The sequence below is a fragment of the Struthio camelus genome, chromosome 3 (genome assembly GCF_040807025.1).
Source record: "Struthio camelus isolate bStrCam1 chromosome 3, bStrCam1.hap1, whole genome shotgun sequence".
NCBI lineage: Eukaryota > Metazoa > Chordata > Aves > Struthioniformes > Struthionidae > Struthio > Struthio camelus.
The window spans coordinates 110,583,278-110,606,167 of NC_090944.1; the positions used below are offsets into that span (position 1 = coordinate 110,583,278).

At 40.2% G+C, this 22,890-nt stretch overlaps 1 protein-coding gene across 2 annotated transcripts in view; it reads left to right on the plus strand.

The window, feature by feature from the left end:
* THADA (THADA armadillo repeat containing) overlaps window positions 1-22,890 on the plus strand; it is a 180,128-nt gene that overhangs the window by 106,951 nt on the left and 50,287 nt on the right. For both annotated transcript variants that reach the window (XM_068939662.1, XM_068939663.1), the window contains 2 exons: window positions 5,289-5,404; window positions 22,604-22,689. In XM_068939662.1, the coding sequence (XP_068795763.1) occupies window positions 5,289-5,404; window positions 22,604-22,689 (202 nt within the window). The remainder of the gene's footprint in view (window positions 1-5,288; window positions 5,405-22,603; window positions 22,690-22,890) is intronic.

Consider the following 22,890-nt stretch of genomic DNA (forward strand, 5'->3'; position numbering starts at 1 on the left):
CAGAGAAGGGAGGAAAGGTACCGCAGGTGTCTTGGAGGGCAAAGGGAGAGGGCTGGAGAGCAGGACATAACTTCTGCTCACTGGCGTGCTGGGTCCTTGGACTTTGCTAGTCAGCACGTAGTGCTGCAGTCAGGCTGACTTTGTTAGCCTGAGCTCGTAAGTCCTTCTGTGCTGGAGCTCTGAAGGATCACAGTAGCCTACCGTGGTTTTACATAAGGCAGCTTATGACCTGCTGTCCCTATTAGAGCCTCATGGACTGAAGCTGTCTCCGTGGAGTCAATGGCTGGAAAGGTTCCCCATAATGCATCAAAGTATCTGGGTTTCCCATTACTTGCGCTGTTCTGACAACTTTTGGCTTGGATGATGGGCAATTTCTACAGTCATCCCATTGCATTAGTCCAACTCCTGGAATCACAGCTCGCATGGGAAAAGAAAAAAGGGTTGTGAGCATACTGTGACTTCCCGTTTGTAAAGTAGGGTTCCACGCAACTAAACACAATATCCTGGTTGTGTCTTCTAACACAGACTCCCAAAGTCTTAGATGCTTTCAGCCTGCTTCATTGGTGTTTAGTACTTGTGGTGTACTTGTGGTATTTAAACATAATTGCTGTCATCACATAATTCTTTGTAAACCTACCTTTACAGACAGTGCAAATTCTTTGTAAAACTGCCTTTAGAAATTATTAATATATTGTCTTACACGTAAATAAAAAAAAATCGTACAATAAGAAAGGAACGCCGTGGCCTCATTGCATGTATCTATAAGTGAGGAATATAGGAGAGGATTTTAAATCAAATAGTGTTTTGGATCTGAAGAGAGCTTGTGTTCTGGAAAGCTGGTCTGTTTTGTTAGCTACATCAGTCTCATAGAAAGTACTACCTGCCCATGCAAAGGCTGCCTGGCTTGTAGTCTCAGATCATCAAAACTATAGCAATAGTACTATAAAGCAAACAATGATATTTCACACATGCTAGAAGTGGAGAATTAATGCAGTTAACTTTTACAGATTGCTTGTTTGATTGACTGCAGTTTTAGCTTACATAAAATACTGTAGAAGGCTTTGAATAAAATATGCCAACGTTGAACTCAATTACGATTTTAATTTAGGGATTCTAAAATCCTGTGATAAAGTGCAGTTTCTGTGTGAGAAAAGTTTACTAAGGTCTGTGACATTTGGTGAAGGATTCTGAAGGTTTGTATTGAAATGATGGGGAAAAAAGTCAGTATTTTACATATACCAAATGTGAGAGCAGGGTAAACTGTAGTAGTTGAACATTGCCTTTGATGAACACTAACATTTTTTCCAAGAGTGAATCAGACTCTTATGTAAAAAATAATGTGATATGTATCTTTTGATTCTGCTGCTAAATATGGCTCATGACATCCTCTGATTTTTACCATCTGAATAATAGTAAGGGGTTACAATTCATCTGGAGACAGAATTACAGAGGAGTTTTGCGTGCATTTTGCGTACTAAATTTCCTACAGGTACTAATTTAAATCCACAAATTTGATCTGTTTAGTATGTCCAGTTCTCCCTTTCTCAAGACCTTTTGCTTGAACTGTCAAGCTATTTAGGTTTTGTATGTGTTTAGAAGGGAGGTGCTTTGGGTGTTGTTTTCAAAGCTGAAGTGATTAAATTAATTTAAGCTTCTAGGAAAAAATACGATAGCCTCTTCATAACTGTGAAACAGATTTTATGTTATTGCTTAGAGGTAAATCCCCTCTCATTCCTGGAAATGAGCACAAGCACAGAAGAATAAAATCAGAAAGGTTAAGGCACAAAATGGTTTTCAATTAGCAGAGGATATAAAAGGTGACAAGAAGAGCTTCTACATATATATTATTTTCCTTTTTCATCCCCTTTCTTCATCATAATGTACTTAACAGAGGTTAAGGGCAAACTGCAAAAAAAACCCCCACAGAAACTAGCAATTAGTGCCAACTATGTGCATTGGCTTTTAAAAAAAGGTTAATTTCAAGTAAGTACTTACATAAACTCTTTTAATAAGGGGACGGTTGTGCAGGCAAGAGTAGGCTAAAGAATGGGACTCAAAGTGGAGAGGTCTGGTGAAACTCACTTCTGAGTTAAGTCATTAGCTGAAATAATCTTTGAACCATTGGTTCTTTACCTTTAAGAGCTCCTGAAGGAGGAGGACATGTTCAAGTCTTGGAGAAGACGCTTTATACCTATAATAATAATAAGAAGAAAATACAGAAAAAAGAACTGTAAAATGGAGGGTGGTGGAGGAAGCTCTTGGAGGAATAACTAGCCATAACGGATTTTAAAGTGAGAAAAGATTTCAGGAATACTCAGATATCCCAATTGTCCTCCACTGAGGTCTGTTTACTATACTTATTCAAATTTTGTATGATAGAATACAGAGCATTATTGCAATCTTTGTAAGCTTGCACCTTTTGCAATGCACATTGTAGAGCAGGCTCAATATTCAAAATGATCTTGGGAAAGCTAGAAAGATGGTTGCTGTCAACAAAATGATGCTCAATACAGAGGAGCTCAAATGAAAAAAAAGGTAGAGAAGGGACAGATATCTTTCCAAAATGCCTCTTACATACAGAACACCTGTTAACACAGGGAGAAAAGAGTTTATTTCATGATTCCTGTCATAGGGGACCCCGGCTGGAACTCTGTGTTCAATAAGTACCTCCCTTGGAAAAAATTTGAACCAACTGAATGGAGTCCTGAGAACAGTTGTTTTCCTGGGCCGTGAGGGCAAAAGTCAAGGGTGGGAGTGGAAAGGAACACCTTACTTTTAAGAGCTTGGATTTTGAGCGTGAAACACTAGAAGAGGTTGCATACGAGTGTTTTAGAATCTACTTTATTGGCCGTTTCCAAGAGGAGGACGGTCAAGCACGTGTTTTGTCTAAGTATGTTAGTCCCTACCTCAGTATTTGTATGGATTAAATAGTCTCTTGATGTCTCTTCTATTCCATGTATATTCCTGTGCTTATTTGATATTACTGCAGCTGGTTTTCCACTTGAATAATTTTAGGAAAAATAATCCTGATGAAATTGTGTCAAGTTAATGCTATGCGGCTGTGCTTATGTTTCCAAAACAAGCAAATGCAAAAATAACCCCGGAAGCAAGTGGCAATGAAGGAGACCAAGATCTGAGATGTAAAAATCTGAATGTAAAGATTTCTCTTCTCCTAAAATGAAGTGAAAGCTCCAGCTTGATCAGTTCATCATAAAATTGTCCCTTTGCAAGTATGAAAATGCCAGTACTCTCACAAATAAAATATTTTACTATAAAATGCTTGTGTGTGTATGTGTTTTTAGAAATGGCCTGATAAAATCTCTAAAGCTCCCTAAGTTCTACACATCACCAGTCTCAAGAAGTAATCTGTGGGGGATGTGCTCTTTCACTTGGTGTAGAAACCCTGTCATCTCTGTCAATGTAACCTAACTGTGTGGGTGAATAGATTTAGGATTTTGAGGCTTTAAGGCAAGTTATACAGGGAGAGTTGGCACCGTGTTCCTTCTTTTACAGCTTCCAAATTGTATTTATATTAAAAACGCCTTAACTTAAGCAAGCTCATTCCCTTTAGACTTCATTACTGCACCATGTTCTCCGTGTAGAAACTAAATCACCCAGATATTGGCTATTCACTCGCATATGGATGGTAGAGGTAAAAACTAAGTAGGATGACATGGGCATTTTGACTTGTGTCAGAAGAGTGTGTTCATACCTAGAGAAGGTGAGTACTACAGGGGCTGGATTGGAGAGTCCCTCTCTGCTGCGCAGTTGATGTCAGCTTTCATATGCCGCCCACTATTTGCTCTTCATACTTATGACCCAGTTGACTATACATCTTTTCTTAACTCTATTTTTTCTTAATACCTTTCTATGTATTCGATACTACGTGGAAAATTTGTTCTTAAATAGCACAGGAAGGTCACTAGGAACAGGAATTATTTGCTTTGTTCATCAGCTGACCAGAAAGCTTTACAGATTGTGCTTTCTACTCTGGTGTTATGAATTCCTTCCTTCACGGTGGCTAAGATGTGTCTATGAGTCACCTACGTGAAACTCAGAAGGGAGGTAGATCAGTCACTTCCACAGCTCCACTGTAGGGAGCTCAGTCTCTCCTGTCCTTGGAAGGAAAGGGTGTAAGCTTCTTCTTTCTCTGTGAAACCCAAGTGCCTGTCCTGTTTGACTGGAGCACCGAATGAAGGCTCTCAGGAGCAGTATTGAGGATACTTTTCTATCAGGACCTCACGGGGGTTATATATACTAATTGTCCTGACTTTAGAAAGCTTTTTGCTCAGTTGGTGGACTATGTGCTGCCGTATGCTTTAAAGAACCTATGTGAAGGCCTTAACGCATCTTCTCTGGGATTCAGGTACCTAGACATCTAAATTGTAACCGGGTTTAGCAATCAGAGACGTCTGATACCTAAGCACTGACTACAGATTCAACTATATTTATTTCTCTGCGGGAATCTGTATCTTTTACTTTTGTAATACAGGAGAAATTCTCATGCAGTGGATGAATAGTGTAGCCAGTAAATCATGACTCTAATTACCTTAGAAGTTTGTTTCCATTGCTGGCAATTTTCTTTGTACAATTCTAGTAGATTCTTATGGTTAATGTATACTGTCTAATTCACCTATGCTATAATTTGATAGAAGCTTCTTTCAGCATCAGTGTTGTCTTGCATGGCATTTCCTTTGCCGCAGTTTTTCACCCTTTCCTGTCTCTTCATTTGTACTGGTATAACACCGATAGCCCTATCCGTCCTGTGGGCCAGGTTGCCGAGATGCTCCACGGACAGCTGTGCTGGCACTGCTGAGCGGATGGCACAGGAATAAGTTTAAAAGTTGAGGGATACTTAGTTGGCAAGGGGCCAGTAAGAGTGAGGTTCATCAGTGTGTGCTCTAGTTGCTTCACTGAGGCTAACATCTTCCAGCGCTTCCCATGCGTGCTTGTTCGTTTACCTTGAAAAGTTTATTTTAAAGAATAGGCAATTTAAGGATTCCGTCTGTTGTTAGGCCAAGTGAAGACACATCCTAGACACCATGAAGGAAGGAATTCGGGATACTAAAATAGCAAGCATAATGTGTAAAGCTTTTTGGTTAGATAATTAACAAAAAATAATTCCTATTCTTCCTGTGTGCATGTGTACAGCTTAAGTAGGAGTTGTTCATTTTGCTTTGTTTTCATCTTAGTTATTTGAAGGAAAAGCAACAGCTAGAAACTTTGGGTTCAAAAATATTTCCACAGCAGTCTACAATTTTCTTTTTCTTTTTTTGGATGGGGTTTAGGTTTTTCACTTGCTGCAGTCGTACTTGGAATCAAAACAGCACATTAATTCAGACTTTCAGGAGGCCCTGAGTGACATCATTACCTGTATAGGAACCAAACTGTGGCTGGCCAAAAGGTAAGATAAGACACCAGATACATGTTCATATGCATAAGTTACAAATATATTGAAAGCTTGACAGACTCTTGCTTTTTCTTGGCAAATGGACATATTTATTTCTCTAGAATTGTGTAAAATTTAGTCACCTTATTCGTTTGCTATTTTTTTATCCAGATTTTTTTCTAATAATATGGAGCAAAAACACATGAATCTACTTTATCTGTGTGCTTTGTCATTTTTATTCTTTTTTGAGTTCATTCTCATTTATACACTGCTAAATTTTACAGTCTCATCATTAAAAAAAAGGCAAAAAAAAAAAAAAAAAGTGAATGAAGATGCTTACAGAAGTATCCTTTTTGAGCAAAGGATGAATGTTCCTTCTGGGCTAAGAAGAATATGGCCATGTAATTTGGTTATGATATTATGTTCTCTGTTTTCACCTTTACAAGAAAAAGGGCAGAAAAATGTCACAGTGAGCTATTGTTGAGACTGTTGAAGGAAACATTTAGCTGGCCACAAGTAATCCATTGCAGTTCTGGACATATTTTCCGTAGCTTTCTGTAAAAGAATATTCAGATGACCTATATACTGCAATGAAGAAAATATTTTTTTTTTTCCTTCATCTACTTGATCTTGTAAAATGCTTTAAAAATTCCTCACCTAAAACTCTGTAAGGAAACTAAATTGTTGTGAAAGGAGAGGCAAGTCCTTGGATAAATAAATAAGTGGGTAAAATATTCCAGAATACAGTTTTCACAGTGGAGAGAGGTCGTTAGGGAGTCTAGTTCAGATCTCTGGTAAGACCTATGTTGCTTTATGATCATCAAAAGCAAAATCATAACTGATTTGGAGAAAGAGGTAACCAGTGGGTAGAAAATTTTGCTGCTAATGTTAAATGATGCAGAGTAATCGAGATGCAGCAGATCTTCAAAAACTGCAGTACATCTTCTGACTAAGTGAGAGTGATAAAATAGGTAAAACTTTATGTAAACAAATGTGAAGTGATACATGTGAGAAAAGCAGTCTGAACTTTACTTACAAGAAATGATGGAAGTTAGGAGTAAAATATTGAATTTGCACAGAGGAGTCCTGTAGGAATTTGTTAGGGCCTCTCAGGCTTAACAATTACTAGCGATTGAAGAGGAAGTGCCTAGTGAGGTGCAAAAATTTGTTCGTGTTAATTTTTTAAATGCAGCAAAGAAGAGGGCTAGCTGTGAGGAACTGCAGAAGTCTTATGAGACTGACTGGCAAGATGATAATATAGCAAATAAAAGTCACTGTGGATGAGCATAAAAGGATGCCTATCTAACTTTATATGTAGTTTAATGGTGGACTGAGATGATTGTTAACCCTTTGGAGTGATATACTTCTCTTATTTAAAAAAAAAAAAAAAAAAAAAAAGTCCTTAAAAATATCAGTTCAGTGCTCAATGGTAGCCTAAAATAGGAAACTGAATATTTAGGGTAGAGAAAAGAATGATAAAAAGAAAAAGAACATCTTAAACCAGTGTGCAGCTGCATCTTGTATATGTTAGGTCTAGTCATATCAGCTCAAAAATGGTTTTGCAGTACTGGAAAAGACCAAGAAAGGGACAATCTAGGTATATAAGCTACTCCATATCAGGAATGGTTAAGTAAGCGAGGACTGTGTGACTTGGAAAAGGGGCTGATGAGGGGCCATAAAATGGAGATCTATAAAATAATGAATGGTTTCATCCAAAGCATGAATTATGAACATCTAATGAAGTTAACAAGTGGGAGGTTTAAAATGGAAAAAAGAAGGTAGTTATTCACACGCTTAGCTTAGTAGTGAAACTCTTCATCATAGAATATTGTGGATGCTGAAAGTTTATGAACTTTCAAAAACTGACTGGAGAATTTGACGGAAGGAAAATCCATCAAGGATAATGATAGATTTAATTAATTGTATTAATTACATTATTAATCACAAATACACTAGCTCTTGCTCAGGAAGTCCATCTGTGCTGTTTCCTGGAGGTTGGGAGAGTATTTCAGGAAACCATCACTTCAGGTTTGCCCTGTTTTTGCACTCTGTGTTATGCATCTGCTGTTAGTCACTGTCAGGGAAGGTGCTGGCTGGATGGACCCTTTCTCCATGGACAGTCGTTCTTATGTCCTTTCTCTTTAGGGAAAGAGCGAGTGTAACAGAAAATAATTGATAAGTAATCTCCCCCTGTTTCTTATGCCTTTCTCGTAAGGAGATAGCTTAGTGTCACAGATACTATAGTACGGTTATTGTTTGAAAAAAGACAGTATTTTTAGGGACATGCACTATTAATCTCAAATGAGTAAAAAAAATTAACAGGAAAGTAATCTGTGAGTTTGGAATGGAGACTTATTTCTAAGTGTACTGTTCTGATGTTAGTTACTTGCATTCAGTCTTCATTCACGTTTCTGTGTTACTTCTGCAGAGTTCTTGCTGGCTTTCTTTCAGCTGCGTATTTCCTTTGTGTTATGGAACATCCACTATGAGAACCTCCTGTTTTACTTACAAGATTATGAATTCTTGAGTAGCTCTTAAAAATGAGGCTCAATCGTCATATATATACACATAGGAAAGGTGATCTTGCTTTAGCTGTTTACAGAACTTTTTTTTTTTCCTTTTCAAGGCCAGAAAGTGTTTTCCTTGCATTAATGTGTATTGATGTAAAAAAGCCCGGGAAACTATTACGTGCATATATTAATCTCTTCCCTTCCTCTCTCCCAGCCCCAGATGTCTGAATTTGCTTAGGGAAGAAAATAATCGCTCACTTTCCCCAGGAAGTTAAATCTTTTGAAACTATATTTCATAAAACTTTTTTTTTTTTCAATTGGTATTTTCTGCCTGTCTGTTGTTAAGTCAGACTTAAGGAGTTAATTGGGACATGGTTGGTTTTTCCCCTTTGTAGTATGTATTAAAGCATCAGAAGAAAAACACCTCTCCTCCCCCTTCCTTATTTTTCGTACATCTTTGAGATACTAACTTTTTTAGTATTCAAAAGTAGTACTTCCATTTTTGATGTTTGGGTAAATTTGAGAGCTTTCTTCAAATTCTCCACTGACTTCTCAAGGTGAAATTTGAAGTGTTTGACCTCACTTATAGATTTGTACTCATATTGTGTTTTCCTGCAAGTATGGGAGATGCAGGGTGTTTGAGAAGAACAAAAGTATAAAAATATATGAAATCTGTCTTGATGGAGGATTGAGGTGATGGAATGAAGTGATGTAAAATAGTCTGTTGAAAGCTATAAAAAAAAAAACATATATATCAAGCTAAGCCTTTGAAAAAATTAAAAGGTCTTTCAAAAGAAGAGAAGTTGTTTTTAGCTCAACTGCAGTACAAGGAGTTACAAGGCTAACTGTAGGTGCCTTCTGCTTTATAAATACAGAATGCTAAAAGTGCAGCTTTTGGACCTGGTAATTCGTTACACAGAAGTCTCGGAAATATCTGTCTTGTTTCACTGTAGCGTTTGGCATGGCAAAGTGTTAGTATTGGAAAATTGGTGAAGGCATGTCATTGCACAACTCTGCTGTAGGATGTAGTCTCCCAGTGTTTTTGGCTTGATTTTTTTTTTTTTTTTCCCCCTTCGTACTTACTGGTGGCAACAGGAGGGGAAGAGACTTTTAGGTTCTACCAGCAGTTCAATAACATATTCTATTAACTTCTAGGTATCTGATGTTTCTTAACCGAGAGCTTATCTGCACAAGGGAAGTTTACTTTCAGGAAGGATGCTTCCTTGAAACTACATGGGAGTTAGGATGGGAGATAGCCATGGACAGAAGCAGCTGGCTTTCACTTTGCAATGAGTCACTGCCTTGTCTGGGCTGGATTACCTGTGGTGTATGTGCTTAGCTTTGTAATCCAAATATATCATGCTGTTTTGTGCTGCGCGTTATTGATGGGACCATTAAAAATATCAGTGGTTCTGATGTAGGGACACAAGATTCAAGCTCACATAACCAGTCCATGCAAAGTGATTCCAGGTTTGGGTTCAAAACCAGATTCATTTCCCCCTGAGATATTTGCTAATTGGTTTTCTCCAGGCTGACTCTAAGATGACCCAGCTATACCTCTGCTTTGAATGGGGGAAATCTTACATGCATTTTATGACCCTATAGGATGCTGTGACCTGCCAAGTTGATGGCTGTGGTGTTCCAGCAAGCCTGTAGTGTCCTTTCTCCCCATGTGCTTTTTGGCAGCGTTACGTGGGTGACAGCAGACAGGCAAGTGGCCTTACTTCCTTCCTAGAAGGCACTTCATGTGAGTTGAGTTTATGCCTCCTGTTTGGAAAATGTGAATGTGGCCTTAGTGTGGTTTCAGGCCCCTGTGGCTCGAGGAGTGTAGCCTAAATATGCCTTTGTTCCTCTCACTGTCTTGTAGGACAGGCAGCACTAATTTCTAATGAGCAGACTATTACAGACAAAACAGTGTTTTGTGCGGTTACGGTGGCAGTGTGGAAGTTTCCAGAGGTGTATGCAGATGTAGCTGCACTGAGCTTTTGAATTGTTTACAGCTTCTGCAAGCAGCCACAGTGTGACTTATGGAAGGGGCTGGGGGAAATTTGAGGACTGGAAGGAGATTTTTTTTACAGTAAGAAGACAGCAAATAAGAAGAAAATGTGATCATCCTCCTTATCTGGGTAGTTGTTCTCTTTTGATAGGTTCAATGCTTTTTTCTCTTTTACTGAATCAAAACCAAGCTTCTTGTTCTTCAAAGACCATGTCAGTCGTCTTCCTATTTTCTAGCTTTTCCATTTTCCCATTTCTGTTTTTGAAACCTACAGCTATCTAGCGCATTGAGAAATACAGTTAATTATCTCTATTCATCAGTAGCCTATATGCTTTATGTATCCTAGCCTATATGCTTTATCTATCCATGTTCAAAATTTGAAAATAATTTTAATGACTGAGTCTGGGTCTATGGTAATCTACTGACTAGGATTTGTCAGCCAGGCTGCAGCAATCATTCATGTGTGCGCTCTTACCCTGTAGCAAACGTTAAGGGAGAAAGATTTTTGTCCTATTCCAGCTGAAAGGTAAGCATGCCAGTATGAACAGTTACTGCATGTCAGGTAAGCGGTGGTAATTTATTAGTCTGCACTTACCATATGCCTCATATAGCCTGCCTTGTCTTTTACGTTACTTCTTTTGAGAGCAGAGTTGTGAGTTATCTCATTGCCCATAAATGTGTCCTTGAAGGCATCCATTTTAATCTTACACGCTTTTAGAAGACTAATTCAAGTTTCTGTGCTACTCCAAGTCCACTCTTTCACTAGTTTTGATCGCAATATCTTTAACTCAGCTACAAATGTTTTATTTAGGTAGTTGATAATTGCTTGATTTGGAACACTTTGGGTATTAGTAGAGATGTGTTTAAACTTCAGACAGAAGTTTAGGATATACTTTGCAAGAGATAAAACATCATTTGACTCTGGTTCACAGGTATGCTTCTAACTTAAATATGAGCATTCAGGGAATATCAAGAATTGAGTAAGGTTGTTAAAGATGTGTTTCCTCCAACAGTGCAGCGTTTGGAGTAGGCAGAAAATAGGTGCAATTACAGTTTCTGGACATAAGTCCTTACTCATATCCACAAATATTTTCCAATAAATAAACGAAAGAGTTTTAGTAACATGCTACTTTACAAGCCAAATTCATCCCTGATGTTAATTGTTTAAAATTCAGTAGATCTGCGTATGGGATTAGTTTGACCTCTCAATTTTTAGGATGGTGTAAAGGCATCACATATGGTTCTCATTAAGAGAACAAAAAAGAAAGCATACGGAATTATTTTATCAAACCAGCGTGCTCAAAAACCAACAACAAAATATAGCCTTCCGGTATCATTCACCAAGGACAAACAGAGTACAAGTTAGTTTTTCCTTAATGGCTGAAACTTGGGATATTCTTGGTAGTACCACTGTGAAAAAAATTTGTGTAGCTTTCCAGACAGACCGTCTGACAGCAGATGCAGCTGTTCAGGTGTTAGGCTGCAGGGAGTGCCTGGGGCCTCTCCATGAGGCCTGGGCTGACAGTCAGTTCTCCTGCACAAAGTATGCTGTGTGATGATGTGGTAAAGGAGTTATGGGAGGAAGTCAGTAGGCTGCGTAGCATCCGAGAAGATGAGCAGGAGATTGACAGGGTATTCTTGGAGACCGTGCAGCTCCAGGAATCCCCACCCCCCACTGCAGTGGAGTTACCGGAGGGCTCTGTACCATGTGAAACAGTGCATCATAACACTGTTGAAGAAGGCTGGAAACTGGTCACTTCTCGTAGAAGGAGAAAGGCTCTTGCTCCTCTTCAAGACTTGCCTTTGAGGAACAAGTTTAGTGCCCTCCAAGCTGAGGAGGAGCTGGGCATGGCTTCAAGGGAAGCAACCGGCCTGACAGACCCCATGCCATGCGGGAACAACTGGAAGAAGCGGCGAGTGATTGTTGTGGGTGACTCCCTGCTGCAGGAGACAGAGGTACCTATCTGCCTATAGTAAACCCTCACCACCATGTCATCCATGTTAGCCTGCCCTTTAATCCTTACCCATAAGCTCTCAACCTATTCTTCATCCACCCTCTTGTCTAGAGAGTTTTGCTGCCTGCCAGGGGCTTGAATAAGAGATGTCATGGAAAGACTGCCAAGGCTTGTCCATGCATCGGACTAATACCCTCTGCTGCTCTTCCACGTGGGCACTAATGACGCAAAGGGCAAACTGGATACCATCAAACAGGAAGGAGAGCTCTGGGGATGGTGGTTAAGGGTCTGGCAGCCCAGGTCGTTTTCTCCTCAATCCTGCCTGTGAGGGGAAAGGACCGGGAGGAGGAGTAGGTGGGTTTTCCAAGCTAACAACTGGCTGTGCCACTGGTTTTGGCAGTAGGGTTTTGGTTTCTAGGACCGTGGGACCCTGTTTGAAGATTGACAGCTGATGGAGAGAGATGGGATCCACCTTACCAAGCAGGGCATGCGTGTCTTTGCCAACAGGGTAGCCAGCCTGGTAAGGAGGGCTTTAAACTAGGAAAGACGGGGGAAGGGGAATGATATAGAGACACAGTACTCAATAAAACGGCGCTCAAGTCAGGATGCCTCCAACGGGTGCATGCAGCCAGGGGAGACAGCATGCAACATGGCTATGGAGGATCCTCTTGCACCTCTCCTGAGAAGCTTGCATGCTTGATTGGCTCTCTGAAATGCCTGTACACCAATGCACGCAGCATGGGGAATAAACAGGAAGAGTTAGAGATCTGTGTGCGGTCGCAGGGCCATGATCTTGTTGCAGTTACAGAGACATGGTGGGATAGCTCACATGACTGGAATGCTGTCAGGGATGGCTGTGTGCTTTTTAGGAAAGACGGGCCAGGACGGTGAGGTGGTGGAGTTGCTCTTCATGTGAGGGAGCAACTAGAATGTATGGAGCTCTGCCTCGGGGTGGATGAAGAGCAAGTTGAGAGCCTATGGGTAAGGATTAAAGGGCAGGGTAACATGGGTGACACTGTTGTGGGGGTTTACTACAGGCCACCTGATCAGGAAAAGGAAATGGATGAGGCCTTCTACAGACAGCTGGAAGAAGCCTCACAATCACGGGCCCTGGTTCTCATGGGGGACTTCAACTACCCTGACATCTGTTAGGACGAGAGCACAGCTAGACACAAACAGTTGAGGAGGTTCCTGCAGAGCATTGATGATAACTTCTTGACACAGGTGGTGGAGAAGAGAAGCCAACAAGGAGAGGTGCAATGCTAGACTTTGTACTAACAAACAAAGAAGGTCTAGTTGGAGATGTGAAGGTTGGGGGCAGCCTTGGCTGCAGTGACCATGAGATGGTGGAGTTCAGGATCCTGCGAGGAGGAAGCAGGGCAATAAGTAGGATTGCAACCCTGGACTTCAGGAGAGCTAACTTTGGCCTCTTCACGGACCTACTTGGATGAATCTCATGGGGTAGGGCCATAGAAGGAAGAGGGGTCCAGGAAAGCTGGTTAATATTCAAGCATCACTTCCTCCAGTCTCAAGAGCATCGTTAGAGATCGTTTATCCAAATTCGACATCCACAAATCCATGGGCCCTAATGGGATGCACCCACGAGTGCTGCGGGAGCTGGTGGATGTTACTGCTAGGCCACTCTCCATCGTCTTGGAAAGGTCATGGAGATCAGGAGAGGTGCCTGAGGACTGGAAGAAAACCATTGTCACTCCAGGCTTCAGAAAAGGCAAAAAGGGGGAGCCAGGAAACTGCAAGCCTGTCAGCCTCACCTCCATCCCTGGAAAGGTGATGGAACAGCTCGTCCTGGAGGTCATTACTAAGCATGTGGAGGACCAGAAGGTGATCAGGAGTAGTCAGCATGGATTCACCCAAGGGAAATCATGCTTGACCAATCTGATAGCCTTCTATGACGGAATGACTGGCTGGGTAGATGAGGGGAGAGCAGTGGATGTTGTCTCCCTGGACTTGAGCAAGGCTTTTGACACTGTCTCCCATCACATCCTCACAGGCAAGCTCAGGGAGTGCGGCCGGGATGAGTGGACAGTGAGGTGGATTGAGAACTGGCTGGATGGCTGAGCTCACAGGGTTGTGATCAGTGGTGCAGAGTCTAGTCGGAGGCCTGCAGCTAGCATTGTACCCCAGGGGTCAATACTCGGTCCAATCCTGTTGAATTCCTTCACCAGTGACCTGGATAAAGGGACAGAGTGCACCCTCGGCAAGTTTGATGACAATGCAAAACTGGGAACAGTGGCTGATACCCCAGAGAGCTGTCCAGAGGGTTCAGAGGGACCTGGACAGGCTGGAGAGCTGGGCAGAGAGGAACCTCCTGAAGGTCAACAAAGGCAAGCACAGGGTCCTGCCCCTGGGGAGGAATAACCCCATGCAGCAGTACAGGCTGGGGGCTGAGCTGCTGGAAAGTAGCTCTGCTGAGAAGGACCTGGGAGTCCTGGCAGACAACAGGTGGACCATGAGGCAGCAGTGTGCCCTTGTAGCCAAGAAGGCCAATGGGATCCTGGGGTTGCATTAGGCAGAGTGTTGGCAGCAGGTGGAGGAAGGTGATCCTGCCCCTCTCCTCAGCCCTGGTGAGGCCTCCCCTGGAGTGCTGTGTCCAGTTCTGGGCTCCCCAGTACAAGAGAGACATGGCACTCCTGGACAGAGTCCAGCGGAGGGCTACAAAGAGGATGAGGGGACTGGAGCATCTCTCCTCTGAAGAAAGACTGCAAGAGCTGGGCCTGTTCAGCCTGGAGAAGAGAAGACTGAAGGGGGATGTCATCAATGTATACAAATATCTAAAGGGAGGGCATCAAGAGGATGGGGCCAAGCTGTTTTTAGCAGGGCCCAGCGACAGGACAAGAGGCAACGGGCACAAACTGAAACACGGGAAGTTCCATCTGAATATGAGGAAAAACTTCTTGACTGTGAGGGTGACAGAGCACTGGCACAGGTTGCCCAGAGAGGTTGTGGAGTCTCCTTCCCTGGAAGGAGATGGCTTCCCTTCAGAAGCCGTCTGGAAAACGGGCAACAACAATCCTGGGCAACGTGCTCTAGGTGACCCTGTTTTAGGAGAGGGGTTGGACTAGATGACCTCCAGAGGTCCCTTCCAACCTCAACCATTCTGTGTGATTCTGTGAAGCAATAATTCCCTTGTTCTTACCAGCGAAACTAACAGCAACATGACTAACAGCAGGCTTTGTTGGTGGTAGAAAAACTGAAATCACTAAACCGACAACTTTCACTTTGGGGAAGCTGCTTGTTATAGAGCAGGACAAGCTAATCTTATAGAATGGGCAGGTTGAGGGGGCTGTTCCCATGGCAGTTACTCCAAGAAGATGCCAACAGCACCAAGTAGGTAAGCAGATGCACTGTTATGAGATGTTTGTGTTTATATGTGGATGTTCCTGCACTTCCAGGAACTCAGCAAGGATTACTTGTTAGTGTTGGCTTCATATTTTTTTAAATGCTTTCCATTAACATGTAGGTCTGTTGGCCATGATGTTCACTGATGTGCAGGTTTTGTGTTACATGGTTAAAAATGTTATGGCCAAAGTTTAATAATTAAATCAATTATTAATGTCTCTTAAAGAAGACCAGAGGAAGGTCGTGCATCTTTTGATATTGTTGTTTCAGTGCTACATGACATGGGCTCAGAGAGAAAATAGATAAAAATATGAAGGCTGCCTTCTGCGCAAATGTACCCCCAAACAATCCTAGTCTTTAGTATACTGCAGAATTTGAAAGCTAATAACCAAAACAGTGGAAGATTTATCTATTAATAACCTGCTAATTGTATATGCAGGTGTAATTTCCATAAGCTTTGGGGCCTCCATGAGTGACATATGCTCCTTTCCCAGATCTGTCTGCAGGTGAAATGTGGCCAATATAATGCCAACTGGGCCTGATTCATCAGCAGCCCCGTAAGGATAAAATCCCCTGGATAACACCCTAAGGATTATGTAGTGCTGACCGTATCCAGATTCAGACATCACAGCAGATACACTTCTTGGTGCTTTTAGGAGATTTTTAGTTGATGATTGCAATGCAGGTTTTCCCAAATTGGTCAAAAAGATGTCAAGGAAATTTGCAGGTAATTAGATGTGGCCCATTTTATTCAGGTCAATCTTAGATGGTCTGCTAGTCCTTTCTAGTTGAAGTTCTGTGAAAATACTGCCGATAATGAAGTTGAAAATCTTGCACTGTATGGTCGAATGCTAAGTGTCTCAGCCTATAGAAGTAGCACAGTAGATCACTTTACGATCAAGTCTTATTTCTTTGGAATAGATATATCACATGTTTTCTTTACAGCTCTGTGCAGGGAAGTGAGAGGAATAATTGCAGGCCATATGTAAGAAGAATCTGGCGACAGGAAGAAAGAGTGCTTTGCAGAGGTTTGCCACTCGGCAGGAAGCAGGGGGCTGGCACCTGACATACTGTAAACCTCAGGTTCGCTTCTCAGTGTGCCAGCCAGAAGAGTTGAGGTCGCGGGAGAGAAAGGAGGATTGTGAAACATAAAATATGAAGTCTCATAGACCCTGCCGTCATCTACCAGGTGACATTAGGGACTGTTTGACTTAATCAAAGTTCTTCCCTGTGGTTATGCCAGACCTAGAGGTGAAATTCCAGCCTCAATGGTATGCAGAATGTTGACTCATCAGAAACTTTGTCCAGGTTTAGAAATACAAGGTTTTGCAAAAAGGCTTTTCCAGTAGCAACCTGTGTGTTAGCCAGACTGTGGTGTTCTGGAAAACAACATGGTTTATCTGTTGAAAGCAAAAACTGCACCTGGTAAAAACTGGTATTAAGAAAGTGGGAGAATTCAACTCTAGCAGGCTGATTGATTTTTCTGCCAGATAAAACATTAAGTTTCATAGCTGTTGCTGAGTGTTTTTCAGACAACTGTAGGTTACTTAAAGAAAGAATAGGGTGGTGTTTATCTGTTGCTGGCTTTTTTTTTTATTATTACAATGGGTTCTTTATAAAAAACTATCTTAAAAGTTTAATCATGTGACAGGGTGTTCCTTCCAGAAATGTTAGGCTTTTTTTAGTCTTTCAAAAGGCTCCAGAAACATTTGTCTGGGGAAGGAGTAGGCAATTTGTTTAATTAATAGGTCACTTTGGAAGTTGAAGTCAAAATAGTCACACGAGTCATAGAGATGATTCTCATCTTATTCTCAAGGCAGCTGTGAGTTGGCCTTTGGAAGAGTTGTCCTTTTAATCTTGCCAGCCCTGGTTTCTGTACCCTGCCTCTTAAGAGTGTGTCTTGAACGTTTTTTGGACAGAATACAGGGATTTTTAGGAGGCTTTGTAAGTTGTAGAATTTTGCCTGCATTTTTAGATTTGCTTGATTCATAAGCCAAATCTTGTCATCAGTTTTTAAAGATGAGCTGAGGATAGCCAATTTACGTATGTAGAGCATGAATAACTAACAGTCAATTACACAGTGTACTTTACCCTGAAAAAATATTTGCTGACACCCTGTGTAGTTATTTATTATTTTACAGTGCCCAAAACTGTGATGCACATGTTACATACTATTAGGAGGAAATTTGGTTGACTTTACTGTGTTACTTATTCCATAAAGTAATATTCCATTTTGACAAATGAGACTGGCTGTACTCATAAAGTAGCATTAGTTGGAACTCTTTAAAAGTTTGGAAGATGCAAAACACAGAGCTTTTCTGAAAGCTTTTACAAAAGTTTTTTAGACATGCTTAAAATATCTAACTAAACTAAGATATCTGTAACTAAACGAATTCACAGCAAAGATGTTCTGGGTTTTTTTAATAGGCTCTGACTGGCAGGTTGCATTTGAAGTTTGTTAAGAGAAGTATTTGTCCTTTTGAGTTTGATTACCAAACATGCTTTTATTTTTATGGCATTAAATGTTTAGTAAGTATCATAAGTTACTGCATATTTATAGTTCCTGTTCTGCTAATAATTTTTCAACATCTGTTTCTTGATGAAGAAAGAATATGAGCAAAATAAACTACCTCTTAGGAAAATATTGAATTTCCATTGACCTGAATAACCAAAAAGTAATATTATAAGCATTAACACAAACAGTTTTGATTTGATAATCAGTGACTTGAACCTGTCTTATTTATGTAACAAATCAAACCTGCAGTTGTTGCTGCTGTTGTTATTTATACCTGCATGAGGTGATGCTCTTTTGGAAGAAGAGGAATGGCCAGGAATTAAACAGTAGTCTCTTTAAGTCATCTGACTTAAATGTCATTTGAAAGTTGTTGTTTATGGGAATAGAATGAGAATCTGCAAAAGTTATGCACCAGAATTTTTGTGGTACTAGTCCTATATAAACGAGTCTTGCCATACTAGTTAATATAGAGAAATCTGCATGATTATAAGTGATGTCCTGAAATATGAATAGAAATATAAGTCGAACTGATGCATAAGGGCCTCTGCAGACCTTAATAGTTAGAGGAACAAGAGGTTGTATACTTTTTTTAAAGTCTTTTCCGAGTTTTCGAACTGAATTGAGACCAAATGGGTGAGCTTTCCATGCTTTTTTACTCCCTGTTGTTTCCCTTGGAAGAGGAGATAGTGTGCTCCATAATTCATTAATGTTGTTCTTCATTAAAATAAGCAGTAATGCAAGAGAAACTGAGTTTCAGAAGTTAAGCCACATGTTCCTGCTGATACAGTTGAAACCAGATGTGTGAGTAGGGTACACAGAAGGTCCATGACCAAATATTGCTGGTTTCTTGCAATAAATGCTAGTTTGGTTTGTGTTGGATTTGCCATCCAAAATAAGCAAATGAATGACTACCTTAAATTGAACATGACTTAACTATAAAAGGGGAATTAAACTTGGTTTAAAAAAAATATTTGTAGAACTCCAGACTGTGAGATTCTAGGATTGGTTTCATACATAAACCTGGGTTACAATCGGTGGTGCTTTAGAGGTGGTAAAGGTAGAACAGAAATCAAAGAGGTTCCAGCGTTGTTGTACATTCCAAAGCCAGCTGGAACAGAACGCAATATTGCACATGAAGTTTCTTAACCTGGCAATTCAGGTTTACATTTACCAAGTGGGAATATCTTGTGAAGGGTATGTTTCGTGGTTCACATACCAGGAAACTTCTTGTTTCAAACAAATAGCTTATTGTTACTCTAATGATATAATATTCTCTACCTGCTTAACTTGGGCCTCTTCATAGAAGTCTGAATGTGAGCCCATGGATTTAAAAGGAATATTAGTTTCATTAACCTTTTTTTCTTAAAAATTTCCCTGGACTCCCAACAACTAACAAAAGATTTCTTTTTGTAGGTGACTTCAACTCTTCTCTAATTTAATATTTGCATACCAGAATTGAAAATAGAACTACAACAAAATCTGACTATCCTATCCCCAAGTATTTGTTCAGTTTTAATGATATAAAATTGGCTAGTTGTGGAAGACTTTATTTTCAAAGTCTAATCCAGAAATCATCTATAACATGTCAAAATTAATGGCATAGAAACCAATGACGGTGATTTCAGATTTCTCTCTGAAGTTAAGCCATGCTAATTTAAAAAAAAGACACTTTTTTGTCCAGCTTGAAGATACTGTTACGATGGAGCTTCAGGGGACTCAAACAAACAAACAAACAAAATCTGTAGATTCTTTAAAACCTTTATTCCCTTTTAGCACTTTTGACTTTGGTTGTTCCAGTCGCCTTGCATCTTCCATGGAGTTTCATTATGATCTAGTGGGGACACAGGGACTCTTTCTCTCAGCGACTGTCTGTGAGCTGATTTCATTTTCACCTGGACAGTTAATACCTAAATGCAGCCCAAATTATGAAGGGATACTAGCAACTTCGGAGTAAGCTTCTAAGCACAGTGAGATCCCTGCAGTAGGCTGCCTCTGAACTCTTGAGTTATGAATCCAGAGAGAAACAAAAAGTGACAGCATAAATTTCTGAAGATTGTTTTTAATGCTTCTGGCACGACGTACTGGGTGGGCGCTGGGTCCTTAGTACCAGCTGCTTCACCTCACAGATCTGCTGTTGCACCAACCTCCTTGCTAAAGCAGACAAAGCATTACCTTAATGAGGACAGCTTGAATCTCTGTGTTGCAGTAGCCTGCTATTAGTATCCATGCTTAGTAGTTAGAATATTGCTTTCATAGCCACATTATATTTCTGTTTGGGCATACCCCTAGGTACAAGAGTCCTACCAACTCGAGCTCTATTCTCTTCAGAGTCAGATACAGTTTATCATCTGGAGTGGGCATATGATGTATTTGTTTTCTTGAATATCCAGATTGGAAGGGAAGTGAGCTAATCTGGGGATTTTGGACCAAAAAGAGAAGGAACACTATTCCAGATGCCTAGAGCTCACACTCATGCTAGTGCTATGCCTTTTTTTTTGGAGGGAGGTTTTCTACAAAGCTTGTTTATGAGAACACCAGTTTATTTCAATATCTGTGTTAAAAAAGAAACATTTTGTATTCTTCCCATTTTCATTGTTTAAGTTCAGCATAAACAGGCCATCTTAAATACTGCGCAGTGCACCACTTGAAATGTTCAGCATGTGATTTTTGGCTGTCAGGCCTATTATGCAAATAAAAAATTGATTGTTTTTAAACACTGAGCTTTTTGCGACAGTCTGAACAACTGAAATTTCTTGGTTTTGGAAAACTGGATTTCCTGTTCTGTTCATCTGGCGCATATGGCTGAAAATTCACTAGCATCACCACAGCAATGGAGCAAGCCAAGAACAAACATTTGGCTTGTTCTAAAGTAAAAAAGCATCATGTCAAAGTCAAAACATGCATATGTGCATACTCAAAATGAAGTGGTAAATGCTTAAAAGCTGGACCAGAATAAAACGCATTTCAGTATTGCTGTTGTCACTACTTCAGTAATGGTTGCGTCAGCCATGCTTTTCCCAAGGCACAGTTTGTAAGTTGGAAATTTGTTTTCCAACAAAATGACGGAATAAGTGAGTCTTCATCCTTTGTAGGCTAGCTAGAGTGCGGTAGGCTCAGCACGTATGTCATCTTAATTTAAATCTGCCATGGCTGCTTTTGTCCATCTTATAGGTAACTGTGAGAGACCTCTCAATTTCTTTCTATCTGGCTGGCTGGCAGGCTTTGACTGGTCTGTTACTCTCTTTCCTTGTGGGTTGAGCTTCATACTCCTGCCAGTATTTCTCCCCCCCCCCCCCCCCCCCCGATTTGGTAACAATAGGAAACCCAAGATGCAGAACAGGACTTTGCTTAGTCAATGTGGATAGAAATTAAATATTTCTAATACAGCTTTTCAAACATAGGCCTTATTAGAATTGTTTTGGCCTCTTATGGTATCAGTTCTTATTGATGTGCATCTTCTCTGCAAACAGGTTTTTAGCTCTCATGTGCTTTAAGGCAAGCTGTAAGAGGCAGGTATGGAGAAGCTTCAGGAAGCTCATGTTTACTTCACTAGTAAGAATATATCTAAAAAAATGCCTTTTTTGCAAATAGTGCTCCCCCCCCCCCCCCCAGCTTTTAAAAAGAGATTCCAGTAGCACTGTAGTTTACTATATGTTAATGGATGCATAACATTGTAGCCCATAGAAGTAAGCATAGGTAACTTATGCTTATCGCAGAGTTTATCTCTGAAGGTGGGAGGATTGTTTCAGGTAGCAGTGGTCCTTTTAATCCAGTCATAGACTAACTCCATAGGCAAATACAGCTGCGAAGTTTCTACACCAAAAACTTTTCATTTTCATGTCACGATCACATATCTTTATAAATTTGCCAAAGTTATTTTCCTGGAATTTAAAGATGGTATGGAGTTGAGAATGTCTGTTGGAAAATATTTAATTAACACATTTTTGAATGAGTTTCAAACATAAAGATAAGCTTATGAAGTAAGTGCCAAACAAAATAAAAATGAAGTATTGAACAGAATTAGTCATACTTCAAACTTGTACTGCTTGATTCTCAGAGTTTTTGTTTTAATGCAAGTACCTTTGGACTCACCTGATTAATTTCTGTGTTTTCAACTGGATTTCCTGTTCACAAATTGAGTTATGTTCCAAAGAGAGTTTTCCTGGCTGAAACATGCAGTGATAATAATATAAAGAAAAATGGAGATGTTAACCTAATTTTACTTTTCTAATTGGAAAGAAAATGTTTATGGCTTGTGATTTGAAGAAGTAGAGCAGAAAGTAGCTTATGACCAATGGATATCACACACACAAAATTCCCAGTACTAAAATCTTGTCTGGGGAAAAAAAAATCTAATTTTAAAAACTTGTGTGCTTCTAGAGTCTTCATCAAAACAACGGTAGAGGTATGGCCAATAAAAGGATGTAGTAGATGCCTTTCATAAGGAATTTTTTTTCTTATGAACTCTAAGAATAAGACTTAAAGTCTTATTTTTGTTAATGTAGTTAATTACACACATTATCCATAAACAAAATAAAGAGGTACTAATTGCCAAGGCAAACTGATTCTTCCCATAATAATACATAGTATAAACTGGGATTTGTTGGAATGGGTGGAGGAAACCTGCTGTCATTCTAGTAGGGAGACTGTCATTCAGTCTAGACCAGGATATAGAGCTTACATAATTTGGCCTTACTGTCTTGCATATGTAGGCTAATTTTATCAGTACTTTATTAATGAGGCAAAATAAAGATAGTCCAGTTTTTGATATAGCAACTGACATTTGCATTGATGAATTTTCCAAGCTGGTGTGCTTTACTCGCTGTGTCTGAGCACAGGTTTTATAAGGATTTCATCATTGGTAACTTGCTTTTCCAGGTCAAATCCTTGTTTGGTGACCCGAGCTGCCTATCTTGATGTCCTTGTGATGCTGAGTACTCACCTGGGGAAGTTCCAAAGGCAAGGTAAGTCAAATGTACTGCTCTATAAATCAGATTGAATTTCTGTGGGGAAATTTCTGGGCTGTGTTGAATCTGGAGAAACAATAATACATTACCTGCACTGTATCTACAGAATGCCAGAGTCCTTCGGCTGTTTCAGCTGCTTTGCTTAAAAGGGCCCTTTATTCTGCATTTTGAGGAGCTGATTCGGGAGACTGTTGATGA